Source organism: Taudactylus pleione, unplaced genomic scaffold (genome assembly GCF_031769625.1).
Source record: "Taudactylus pleione unplaced genomic scaffold, aTauple2 ptg000313l, whole genome shotgun sequence".
In the NCBI taxonomy this organism is placed as follows: Eukaryota; Metazoa; Chordata; class Amphibia; order Anura; family Myobatrachidae; genus Taudactylus; species Taudactylus pleione.
Window position 1 is genome coordinate 5,821,200 of NW_028284714.1, and position 13,265 is coordinate 5,834,464.

At 44.5% G+C, this 13,265-nt stretch overlaps 1 protein-coding gene across 6 annotated transcripts in view; it reads left to right on the forward strand.

Annotated features, from left to right (window-relative positions):
• The window catches only part of RASGRP2 (RAS guanyl releasing protein 2), a 194,220-nt gene that overhangs the window by 153,544 nt on the left and 27,411 nt on the right, over positions 1-13,265 (forward strand). Inside the window, exon 16 of one of the 6 annotated variants that reach the window (XM_088442510.1) lies at positions 11,205-11,271. The exons of the other annotated variants lie outside the window; for them this stretch is intronic. Coding sequence (XP_088298636.1) covers positions 11,205-11,263 — 59 coding nt within the window. The 3' untranslated portion in view covers positions 11,264-11,271. The remainder of the gene's footprint in view (positions 1-11,204; positions 11,272-13,265) is intronic. 6 annotated transcript variants of the gene reach the window in all.

The following is a 13,265-nucleotide window of genomic DNA, read 5'->3' on the forward strand; positions in this document are numbered from 1 at the left end:
AGAGAGGAAGTAGGAACATCACTACTTTTACTAAACAATTGACCCTCCAACAGTCCCTAGCGAGGAGGATGAAGTATGACAGCAGTCATCCTGAAGCAAAACGTATAACTGAGGCCTTGACTGCTATGTTGGTGTTAGACGTGCATCCGGTATCCGCCATTAGTGCAGTGGGATTTAGACAATTGATGGAGGTAGTGTGTCCCCGGTTCCAAATCCCGTCTAGATTCCACTTCACTAGGCAGGCGATACCGAGACTGTACAGAAACGTCAGAAAAAGTGTCCTCAGTGTCCTGAAAAATGCCGTTGTACCCAATGTCCACTTAACCACGGACATGTGGACAAGTGGAACAGGGCAGACTAAGGACTATATGACTGTGACAGCCCACTGGGTAGATGTATCACCTTACGCAGCAACAGCAGCAGCATCACCAGTAGCAGCATCTCAGAAACGCCAGCTCGTTCCAAGGCAGGCTACGCTGTGTATCACCGGTTTCAGTAAGAGGCACACCGCCGACAACCTCTTAAGAGAAACTGAGGGAAATCATCGCCCAGTGGCTTACCCCACTTAGACTCTCCTGGGGATTTGTGATATCTGACAACGCCACCAATATTGTGCGGGCATTACATCTGGGCAAATTCCAGCACGTCCCATGTTTTGCTCACACAATAAACTTGGTGGTGCAGAAGTTTCTGAAAAGCGACAGGGGCGTGCAGGAGACGCTGTGGGTGGCCCGAAAAATTTCTGGCCACTTTCGCCATTCAGCAACTGCATGCCGAAGACTGGAACCCCAGCAAACACTCTTGAACCTGCCCCGCCATCACCTGAAGCAAGAGGTTGTGACTCGGTGGAACTCAACCCTCTATATGCTTCAGAGGATGGAGGAGCAGCAAAAGGCCAATCAAGCCTATACATCCACCTATGACATAGGCAAAGGAGGGGGTATGCACCTGCCTCAAGCGCAGTGGAGAATGATTTCCGTGTTGTGCAAGGTTCTCCAGCCCTTCGAACTTGCCACACGTGAAGTCAGTTCAGACACTGCCAGCTTGAGTCAGGTCATTCCCCTCATCAGGCTTTTGCAGAAGCAGCTGGAGAAAGTGAAGGAGGAGCTAAGACGGAGCGATTACGCTCGGCATTTGGGACTTGTGGATGAAGCCCTTCATTCGCTTTGCCAGGATTCCAGGGTGGTCAATCTGTTGAAATCAGACCACTACATTTTGGCCACTGTGCTCGATCCTAGGTTTAAAGCCTATGTGGTGTCTCTCTTTCCGGCCGACACAAGCCTGCAGAGGTGCATAGACCTGCTGGTGAAAACACTGTCAGCTGAGACGGAGCGATTCCGCTTGGCATGTGGGACTTGTGGATGAAGCCCTTCATTCGCTTTGCCAGGATTCCAGGGTGGTCAATCTGTTGAAATCAGACCACTACATTTTGGCCACTGTGCTCGATCCTAGGTTTAAAGCCTATGTGGTGTCTCTTTTTCCAGCCGACACAAGCCTGCAGAGGTGCAAAGACCTGCTGGTGAAAACACTGTCAGCTGAAGCGGAACGTGACACGTCAACAGCTCCTTCTTCATTTTCTCCCGCAACTGGGGCCGCCAGGAAAAAACTTAGGTATCCTAAGCAACCCGCTGGCAGTGATGCAGGGCAGGCAGGACCAAGTTTGGACATCTGGTCCGTACTGAAGGACCTGGCAACAATTTCTGACATGTCTACTGTCACTGCATATGATACTGTCACCATTGACAGAATGGTGGAGGATTACTTCGGTGACAGCATCCAAGTAGGCATGTCAGACAGTCCGTACCTGTACTGGCAGGAAAAAGAGGCAATTTGGAGGCCCCTGTATTTTACCTGAGTTGCCCCCCCTCCAGTGTGTACTCCGAAAGAGTGTTTAGTGCAGCCGGGAACCTTGTCAGCGAAAGGCGTAGGAGGTTGCTTCCACAAAATGTGGAGAAGATGATGTTCATAAAAATGAATTATGAACTCTTCCAGGGAGACCAGCCTCCAGAACGTACAGAGAGACCTGTGGTGGTGGATTCCAGCGGGGACGAGTTAATACTCTGTGAGGATGAGGATGTACACAACACTGAAGAGGGTGAGGAATCGGTGGATGAGGACGACATCTTGCCTCCGTAGAGCCAGTTTGTGCAGGGACAGATTAATTGCCAGCTTGTTTTGTGGGGGCCCAAACGAACCAATCATTTCAGCCACAGTCGTGTGGCAGACCCTGGCGCTGAAATGATTGGTTTGTTAAAGTGTGCATGTCCTGTTTATACAACATAAGGGTGGGTGGGAGGGCCCAAGGACAATTCCATCTTGCACCTCTTTTTTTTCTTTGCATTTGCATTATGTACAGTTTGGGGCCTAGTTTTTCAAACTGCCATCCTGTCTGCCACTGCAGTGCCACTCCTAGATGGGCCACGTGTTTGTGCCGCCCACTCGTATCGCTTAGCATAGTCATCCAGCTACCTCGGTGCAACCTTTTGGACATAAAAACACTATTGTGAGGTGTGAGGTGTTCAGAATAGACTGGAAATGAGTGGAAATCAAGGTTATTGAGGTAAATAATAGCATAGGAGCAGAAAAACCCACAAATTCTGTGATTTTAGCTGTTTTTATGCTTTTTTAAAAAAAAAATACAGATCTAAAACACAAAACCCAGAACCCAAAACACGGAAGGGTGGTTTTGGCAAAACCAATCCACATCCAAAACACGAAGAAAGATCCAAAACCAAAACACAAAACACGAAAAGTGGCCGGTGCACACCCCTAATTATTACATAGTACTACGCTGCACTCAATAACCTTACAGACATTGCTTGTGGCATTATTGCATAATACTACGTAGCCTTAGGGCTCTATTTACTACAATCCGCATATTGAATGCATATTGTAGCGTGATATTATCGATATTATTTGCATTGCGAATTCAGGCAATATCACAGGGATTTTCTACAAATCCCTTGCAGTGACAGAGTTTGCGAGAAAGCTCTGTCCCTGCGAATACCTTCCGCACACTAGTTACGGTATTTTCGCAAAAGATACCGTAACGAAGTGCCCGCGCATGCGCCGTCCGGCCGTCGCTGCTACCCCTCCCCTCGGCGCTAAGCCCCACACCCTGCGATCGCAGACCCCCTGCGCCCCCCCCTTAATAGCACTTACCTGCATGATCCAGTCCTCCGGTGATGTCCTCCATGCGTCCGGTCAGGTGATATCCCATACTGCACCGGGACCCGATCACCTGATGACCGGGCCGCAGTGCACTATGGGAGACCAGCTGACCAGAGGGGAGACATCACCGGAGGCCCAATCACCGGTCCCTGGAGTCAGTTTAGACCAAATAGCTGATCACTGGGACTGACTCCCGGCTCTGCTCTCCCCGTTAGAGCGGAGCAGGAGTCCGGTAACCGGGGGAGACCCTGGATAACGCCACCTCCAGGTGGCGTTATTATCACAGGGCCTCCCTAGGTATTTTTTTCACAATTTATTTTTAGTAACTTTGGCCAGATCACATTTCCCATTACAATTATGGGAAATGCGATCTGAATACTAAAAATAAGTGATACTTAGGGGTTGGGGTAGAATTTTACGAATTCTACTCCAATTGCCCTGTAATAACTATAGGTGATACTAAAATACTGTGAAAAGGGTGTGAAAACACCCTTTTTCACTTTATTTTAGTAAAAATAATGTTAATAAATAGAGCTCTTAGTCATGCAGAATTATTACATAATAGTATGCTGCACCAGCAATAACCTTACAGTCATGCAGCATTATTGTATAATATGATGCTGCACTTGCAGTAATCTTAGTCATGTGATATTATCGCATAATAGTACTGTACCCTGCACTTGCAATAACCTTAGAAACATAGAATTTGACAGCAGATAAGAACCACTTGGCCCATCTAGTCTGCCCCTTTTCATTTATCCTTTGGCAACTTCAACCCTATTTGCTCATTACGTCTCTCTTAAGGATATTCTTATGTCTATCCCAAGCATGTTTAAATTGTTCCACCGTTTTAGCTCCAACCACCTCTGATGGGAGGCTATTCCACTTATCCACTACCCTTTCTGTGAAGTAATTTTTCCTCAAATTTCCTCTGAGCCCAACTCCTTCCAGTTTCAGTGCATGTTCTCGTGTTCTTGTACATCTCTTCCTTTGAAGAATGCTTCCTTCCTGTCCCTTGTTAAAACCCTTCATGTATTTGAAAGTTTCTATCATGTCCCCCCTTTCCCGTCTCTGTACCAAACTATACATATTAAGATCTTTTAGTCTTTCTGGGTAAGTTCTGTGCTGTAGGCCATGCACCATTTTACTTGCCCTTCATTGTACCATCTCTAATGTGTCTATATCGTTCTGTAGATATGGCCTCCAGAACTGAGCACAGTATTCTAGGTGAGGCCGTACCAAGGACCTATACAGTGGCATTATCTCTTCTTTTTCCTGCTACTGATTCCTCTCCCTATGCAACCAAGCATCTGACTTGCCTTACTCATTACTTTGGTGCATTGCTTGCCTGCGTCCAAGTCATTTGAAATGGTGACTCCTAAATCCCTTACCTCCTCTGTATTTTCCAATATAGAGTCCTTGACACTATATTTAGCCTTTAGGTTATTGAGACCCAAGTGCATGATTTTGCATTTTTTTTACATTAAACTGTAGTTGCCATGTTCTTGCCTATTCGTCTAGTCTACCTAGATCCTCAGTTATTTGTTTTCCCCCTCCTGGTGTGTCTACCCTGTTGCATACTTTTGTGTCATCTGCAAATAGGCATAGTTTCCCTTTAATACCATTTGCAATATCACCAACATAGATATTAAAAAGCACTGGCCCAAGTACAGATCCCTGGGGTACTCCACTGGTAACCTTACAGTCATGCAGCATTATTGTATAATACTACACTGCACTTGCAGTAACCTTACAGTCATGCAGCATTATTGTATAATACTACACTGCACTTGCAGTAACTTTACAGTCATGCAGCATTATTGTATAATACTACACTGCACTTGCAGTAACCTTACAGTCATGCAGCATTACTGCATTATACCCCTTTCACATCGCAAACCCGGCTTTGACCCGGGATTTTGAACTCGGGTCCAGCCCTTTCACACTGCACCTTCGACCAGGGTTATTCACGGGTTGGCCCTATTCACACTAAACCCGGGTCAGCCATGTAAAACCCTGTGGATGTAATTAAAAATTTACTTTCCAAGCTCACAAAGATAAGGTTACAAAAGGGAACAAAAGAGAGGGGTAGGGACAGCTCACAGCATTGCAAGAATCATGGCTGATGGATTACCACTGTGTAGCCCTGAGTTCATGAGTGTTTATGCTTTACTGCTGTTTGATTCAGCCAGTAAGAGCGTGATACAGCTTCTGGCAGCATAGTGTACAGTTCACATCTTCATCACTCCAATTAGCCATCACTGTAATGACAGTAGTGGTAATAAACACTTTCAGACTGCTGGAATGCTGCCTCTGCTATTGTCTGCAGTGTGCTGCCTGTGTGTCTGGCTGCTGACATCAAGTGAGACCCAGGAATATCTAGTCAGCGGTGTTTGCTGAGTCCCCGGTTAGATAACCCGGGCAAGGACCGTTCACACTGCACTTCAACCCAGCTTGTTCCCATGTTCAACCCTGCTCAGGATTTTTTTTTGGTTTCGCATTCACACTGCACCTCGGCCTGGCAATATCCCGGGTTATTTTTGCGATGTGAAAGGGGTATTATACTACGCTACACATGCAGCAACCCTACAGTCATGCAGCATTATTGGATACCAAAAGATAAATATGCTCCAAAGAGCATATATATATCAGGCGCGCTCTATATATAGAAAATATGGTTAAATAGCTATAGAAGCAGCTCTCAAAAGAGGTGTTTGGGGACACCTCATACAGCAAATGGAATACAAAAATATACAGAAGAAAGCGCTAAATATAATCAATAATTGATGGTCACCAACTCGATTGCAAATCTTAATTGCAGATATCAACTTGCCGCTTGCACTCTGTTTTTAAGCATATGACACAAGCCAGGTTAATTTGAGGGTAATTACATCCAAATCATGTGAACGGTGTAGGAATTACAATGGTTTCTATATGTGCCTCCCACTTTTTAAGGGGCCAAAAGTAATGGGACAAACTAAATCCTAAATCTAACTTTCACTTTTTAATACTTTGTTGCAAATCCCTTGCAGGCAATTACAGCCTGAAGTCTGGAACACATAGACATCACCAGACGCTGGGTTTCATCCCTGGTGATGCTCTGCCAGGCCTCTACTGCAAATGTCTTCAGTTCCTGCTTGTTCTTCGGGCATTTTCCCTTCAGTTTTGTCAAGTGAAATGCATGCTCAATCGGATTCAGGTCAGGGGATTGACTTGGCCATTGCATAACATTCCACTTTTTAGCCATAAAAAACTCTTTGGTTGCTTTTGCAGTATGGTTCGGGTCATTGTCCATCTGCACTGTGAAGCGACATCCAATGAGTTCTGAAGCATTTGACTGAATATGAGCATATAATATTGCCCAAAACACTTCAGAATTCATTCTGCTGCTTTTGTCAGCAGTCACATCATCAATAAATACAAGGGAACCAGTTCCATTGGTAGCCATACATGCCCACGCCATGACACTACCACCACCATGCTTCACTGATGAGGTGGTATGTTTTTGATCATGAGCAGTTCCTTTCCTTCTCCATACTCTTCTCTTCCCATCACTCTGGTACAAGTTGATCTTTGTCTCATCTGTCCATAGAATGTTGTTCCAGAACTGTAATGGCTTTTTTAGATGTTGTTTGGCAAACTCTAATCTGGTCTTCCTGTTTTTGTGGCTCACCAATGGTTTACATCTTGTGGTGAACCCTCTATATTCACTCTTGTGAAGTCTTCTCTTGATTGTTGACTTTAACACATATACACCTACCTCCTGGAGAGTGTTCTTGATTTGGCCAACCGTTGTGAAGGGGTTTTTCTTCACCAGGGAAATAATTCTTCTGTCATCCACCACAGTTGTTTTCCGTGGTCTTCCGGGTCTTTTGGTGTTGCTGAGCCGTCCGATGCGTTCTTTCTTTTTAAGAATGTTACAAACAGTTGATTTGGCCACACCTAATGTTTTTGCTATCTCTCTGATGGGTTTGTTTTGATTTTTCAGCCTAATGATGGCTTGCTTCACTGATAGTGACAGCTCTTTGGATCTCATATTGAGAGACAACAGCAACTGATTCCAAATGCAAATGTCACACCTAGAATCAACTCCAGACCTTTTACCTGCTTAATTGATAATGAAATAACGAGGGAATAGCCCACACCTGTCCATGAAATAGCTTTTGAGTTGGTAGTCCCATTACTTTTTGCCCCTTAAAAAGTGAGAGGCACATATAGAAACCGTTGTAATTCCTACACCGTTCACCTGATTTGGATGTAATTACCCTCAAATTAAATCTGAAAATCTGCAGTTAAAGCACATCTTGTTTGTTTCATTTCAAAGCCATTGTGGTGGTGAATAGAGGCCAAAATATGAAAATTTTGTCAATGTCCCAATATTTATGCACCTGACTGTATGACCATAAGTCCACTGGCTGGTACAGGAAAAAAAATTATATTTGTATAGTTGGTATAGACACTCCAAGTCCTTAACGCGTTTCTCCGTTCCTTAAATTGTAACGGTTTCATCAGAAGGTCGACTGGTGACCATCAATCAACTTTATAAAGTTACATATTTATTGCTTGCGGACACTGGATTTCCCAATTTTTCCTTCATTGACTGTATACTCGGCATAAACAACTAAGCACTGGTGTGCAAAAAGTCTATGATCTATGTCTACCCATTGAATTATATTGCTGGTGATCTTTGGATTACATATAGTAATTTTTTCCATATTGTAACAACTTTGTTGTGCTTTATAGTTGGTATATGATATATATTTTGAGCATTTTTTACCATTGCTATTGAATTTTATTGATCATAATTGCTATTGATATTATTATGTGTTGCAATAAATATTGATTATATTTAGCGCTCTCTTCTGTATATTTTTTTATTGCATACCACTACGCTGCACTTTCAGTAACCTTACAGTCATGCTGTATAATTACATAATACTACGCTGCACTTGCACAAGTAACCTTACAGTCATGCGGTATTATTACATAATACTACGCTGCACTTGCACAAGTAACCTTACAGTCATGCGGTATTATTACATAATACTATGCTGCACTTGCAATAAACTTAGTCATGTGACATTATTACATAATACTACGCTGCACTTGCTGTAACCTTACAGTCATGCGGTATTATTACATAATACTGTGCTGCAGTTGCAATAAACTTGGTCATGTGACATTATTACATAATACTACGGTGCACTTGCAGAAACCTTACAGTCATGCGGTATTATTACATAATACTGTGCTGCACTTGCAATAAACTTAGTCATGTGACATTATTACATAATACTACGGTGCACTTGCAGAAACCTTACAGTCATGCAGCATTATTACATGACACTACTCTGCACTTGCAGTAACCTTACAATTCTTCAGCATTATTACATAATACTTTCCTGCACTTGCAGTAACCTTACAGTCATGCAACATTATTACATAATACTTTCCTGCACATGCAGTAATCTTACAGTCATGCAGCATTATTACATAATACTTTCCTGTACTTGCAGTAACCTTACAGTCATGCAGCATTATTACATAATACTTTCCTGCACTTGCAGTAACCTTACAGTCATGCAGCATTATTACATAATACTTTCCTGCACATGCAGTAACCTTACAGTCATGCAGCATTATTACATAATACTTTCCTGCACTTGCAGTAACCTTACAGTTATGCAGCATTATTACATAATACTTTCCTGCACTTGCAGTAACCTTACAATTCTTCAGCATTATTACATAATACTTTCCTGCACTTGCAGTAACCTTACAGTCATGCAGCATTATTACATAATACTTTCCTGCACTTGCAGTAATCTTACAGTCATGCAGCATTATTACATAATACTTTCCTGCACTTGCAGTAACCTTACAGTCATGCAGCATTATTACATAATACTTTCCTGCACTTGCAGTAACCTTACAGTCATGCAGCATTCTTACATAATACTTTCCTGCACATGCAGTAACCTTACAGTCATGCAGCATTATTACATAATACTACGCTGCAATTCCAGTAACCTTACAGTCATGCAGCATTATTACATAATACTTTCCTGCATATGCAGTAACCTTACAGTCATGCAGCATTATTACATAATACTACGCTGCACTTCCAGTAACCTTACAGTCATGCAGCATTATTACATAATACTTTCCTGCACTTCCAGCAACTTTACAGTCATGCAGTATTATTACATAGTACTTTCCTGCACTTCCAGTAACTTTACAGTCATGCAGTATTATTACATAGTACTTTCCTGCACTTCCAGTAACTTTACAGTCATGCAGCATTATTACATAATAATACTTTCCTGCACATGCAGTAACCTTACAGTCATGCAGCATTATTAAATAATACTACGCGGCACTTCCAGTAACCTTACAGTCATACAGCATTATTACATAATACTTTCCTGCACATGCAGTAACCTTACAGTCATGCAGCATTATTACATAATACTTAGCTGCACTTCCAGTAACCTTACAGTCATGCAGCATTATTACATAATACTTTCCTGCACTTCCAGCAACTTTACAGTCATGCAGTATTATTACATAGTACTTTCCTGCACTTCCAGTAACTTTACAGTCATGCAGTATTATTACATAGTACTTTCCTGCACTTCCAGTAACTTTACAGTCATGCAGCATTATTACATAATAATACTTTCCTGCACATGCAGTAACCTTACAGTCATGCAGCATTATTAAATAATACTACGCGGCACTTCCAGTAACCTTACAGTCATACAGCATTATTACATAATACTTTCCTGCACATGCAGTAACCTTACAGTCATGCAGCATTATTACATAATACTTAGCTGCACTTCCAGTAACCTTACAGTCATGCAGCATTATTACATAATACTTTCCTGCATATGCAGTAACCTTACACTCATGCAACATTATTACATAATACTACGCTGCACTTCCAGTAACTTTACAGTCATGCAGCATTATTACATAATACTTTCCTGCACATGCAGTAACCTTAGTCATGCAGCATTATTACATAATACTACGCTGCACTTCCAGTAACTTTACAGTCATGCAGCATTATTACATAATACTACGCTGCACTTGCATTAACCTTAATGTCATGCAGCATTATTGCCACGATGAGCTGGTGGTCACTAGGCCGTTGTGGTGCTGTCCCTGGCTAACACTGGGAACTAATAACTGCCACGGATGCACTGCTAGGCTTAATGATAAGCGGGCGACAAACAAATGACCTGTAATAGCTAAAGGACCATTCTGATCACGTTATTTCATTTACACCAGACTTGTACTAATGTACAATGCTTATTCTAAACCAGTGTTTCCAAATCCAGTCCTCATGCCCCTCCAAAAGCTCATGGTTTATCTGTCTGTGGAAATTACTGACCCAGCTAAGTAGAGTCAGTCATCTATGCAGGATTAAAGAAATCCAGAAAACATGAGCTGTTGGGGGTGCATGATCACAGGATTTGGAAAACACTTCTAAAATATGGCACATACTGTACTTCACTAAGCAGCACAAAGGTCTAACCTTATGTACACCTGAGACCTCTGCATCTCAGCTGTCTTTCTTATTTTATAGCTCGTTCTAAGATCACTGCCCCCTCATTTCCTCTTCCTCTGCGGTTCACACCAGTGAAATTGCTGTAATTTGCTGGAGGATTTATAGGGCCTTGGGTATAGTTATTGCCCCTGCCACCTAGGAGATGCTGGAATGGGAAGCCCAGGTCTGGGAGCTTAGGCAAGTATGGCCCCAGTCTGTTGCTAGGCATCAGGAACATTCTGTGCCCTAAACTTTGCATCCATGGTAGTCTCGTTGTCCATAGGGTAAGAGAACAGAGCTGTGAACACAATATTCTGGCCCTTTCAGACACAACAGTGGATATTAAGTAGCTGACCACTTTTATATAATGTTAACCTTGACTGTGTGGCATAATTTGTTATTTTCCCTTCGTACAAGTTCATTATGTCAGAATGTGTTCCGGAGCAGCTAATCACTCAAAGATTTCTTTGTGGTTTAGAGCTAAAAGAAGAAGATCCGCAGGTGGAGGAGGATGGAGTATTTGATGATCGCTTATAATCAGCACAGTGAGTAATATTATTGATGAGAATACAAAGGTTGGGATAGTTGATAAAATGAGAGTGAAAGCATATTACAGTGTTTTTAGGACAGTCCACAGTTGCAAACTAGGATAAAGAACAGAAATATATATTGAAATATGGATAAATCCTAAAAACATGTGCCTAAATGCTGGGAGACTACAGATGACTCATGTTAATGGGGATAATTCAGCATTGCACGCAAGTGCGCAGGACCCGTACTGCGAATGTGCAGAATAGTCCCTACGTGATCGCACGCAGCCCCTTCTATGCTTCTTCCTGATTTACAGGCAGAGGCATTTAAGGGGCGGGAGCAGCCGGCGTTCCCAGCCATTTTCCGGGAGTGGCAAGGCCAGGGGCTGTGTCCACGGATGCAGTTTCCTGACCTCGCTAGCCGGCCAGCTTGAGTAAGCTGAGGCACCTTCCACCATTGTGACCAATGGTTGCGATGGTTATGCCAGCCTGCGACCGCAAATGCAGCAGGGGGTGTCCTCCTGTTGCATTCGTGTATATTTACAAGTTAGGAATTGCAAAGGTGCTTGCGTGCAGCTTGCACTTCAGTCCTAAGCTGAATCACCCCCAATGTTCTGTAGCAGAAATAAAGGGCCTGATGCAGAATGATTACTATGACAATGTGTGAAGCATAGATTGCAGACTTTTGCTTTGCTCATGCCCAGGACGGAATGTAATTATGAAACCGGCGGACGCGATGCCATCGGTCTCAATACAAACAAGGAAATCCTGACAAGGGACTTAAGATAGGTGTAGAAATACCGATGCCAATCTTAATCCTGCCACCCCGAACGAGGTAAGTCCGGGGCACCCTTACCGTTAGACACGGGGGGGAGGGTTAGGTTTAGGGAGCGTAGCAGGGTTAGGTTTTGGGGGGGAGGTTAGGGTTAGGCACCCCCACGGGAGGGTTAAGTTTAGGGTGCGGTAACGGGGGGTGTAGGTTTAGGCACTATGGGGTTTTTCTACTTCGGGGTCCATAGGGTATCCACAGGATACCTTGGGGTATAGGTGTGACGTCAGTCACAGGGCACCAAAGAGTTAAGCTTTCAGCCTCCCAGGATGCACTAGGTCCCCCTCCTATACCCCGCCCCCGGGCCAAGGCACCTCAGTTTAGTTTGGTGCCCGGCCGGAGTCGGGTGCACCTGTTGGAGTGGGGGCTAGAAGAGCCCCTGAAGCTTATTCTTCATGCAGCTGTGGCTGCACAACTGGATGTACAGCATGGACAGTCAGTCCTGACGTCCATGCTGTCTTCCCTACACCCCGCCGGTACCAGAACGCCGGTACTGATCCGGGGATGCTGGTGGGCGTCTGGGGTCACAGCTAGCGGTGACCCCAGATGCTCCGGACCATGGCCGGATTCAAGGGGGACAGAGGTAAGCAGCGGGGTCCCGCGGTGGGTCCCCGCTGATCACATGGTCCTAAGTCCCCAGGCAGGGGGCTCCCTGGGGACTGGCTGCAGCGTGGAGCCAGGCGACCAACCTGCGCTTCCACTACCCCCTGGGACAGCGGACCGCAGCAGAGCGGTAGCGCTGCGGCGTCCCAGGGGTTAAATGCATGCCAGGGGAGCGCGCCTTCCCTGTCTCACAGCCGGCGCCTCCCCCGCTGCACACAGCCCTCTCTGCATGCTGCCGACTGGTCCTGTGGCAGCGCTCCTCCCCCAGGCCAGCCTCCTCTCTGCTCCTCGGCGGCCATCTTCTCCAGAACGCATGGTGAACGCTGCTGGAAGCGCTGGACGGAAGCATCGTGGTCTGGGTCCCCCCGCATACCTCTCCTCCGCTGTGGTCAGGTCTGTGTATGCAGCGCTGTGTCCTACCAGGCCCTGTGTCTGTGTAGTTGAGTGATCAGCGCTGTTAGTGCAGGAATTGTTATTTCTCTGCATTGTATGTGACTGTGCTAGCGCTGCTGCCTGTAATCTTTTCTTCATCTAAACTGTCAGCTTTATTACTGTCCCTGTTCTTTCTGCTAAAGCC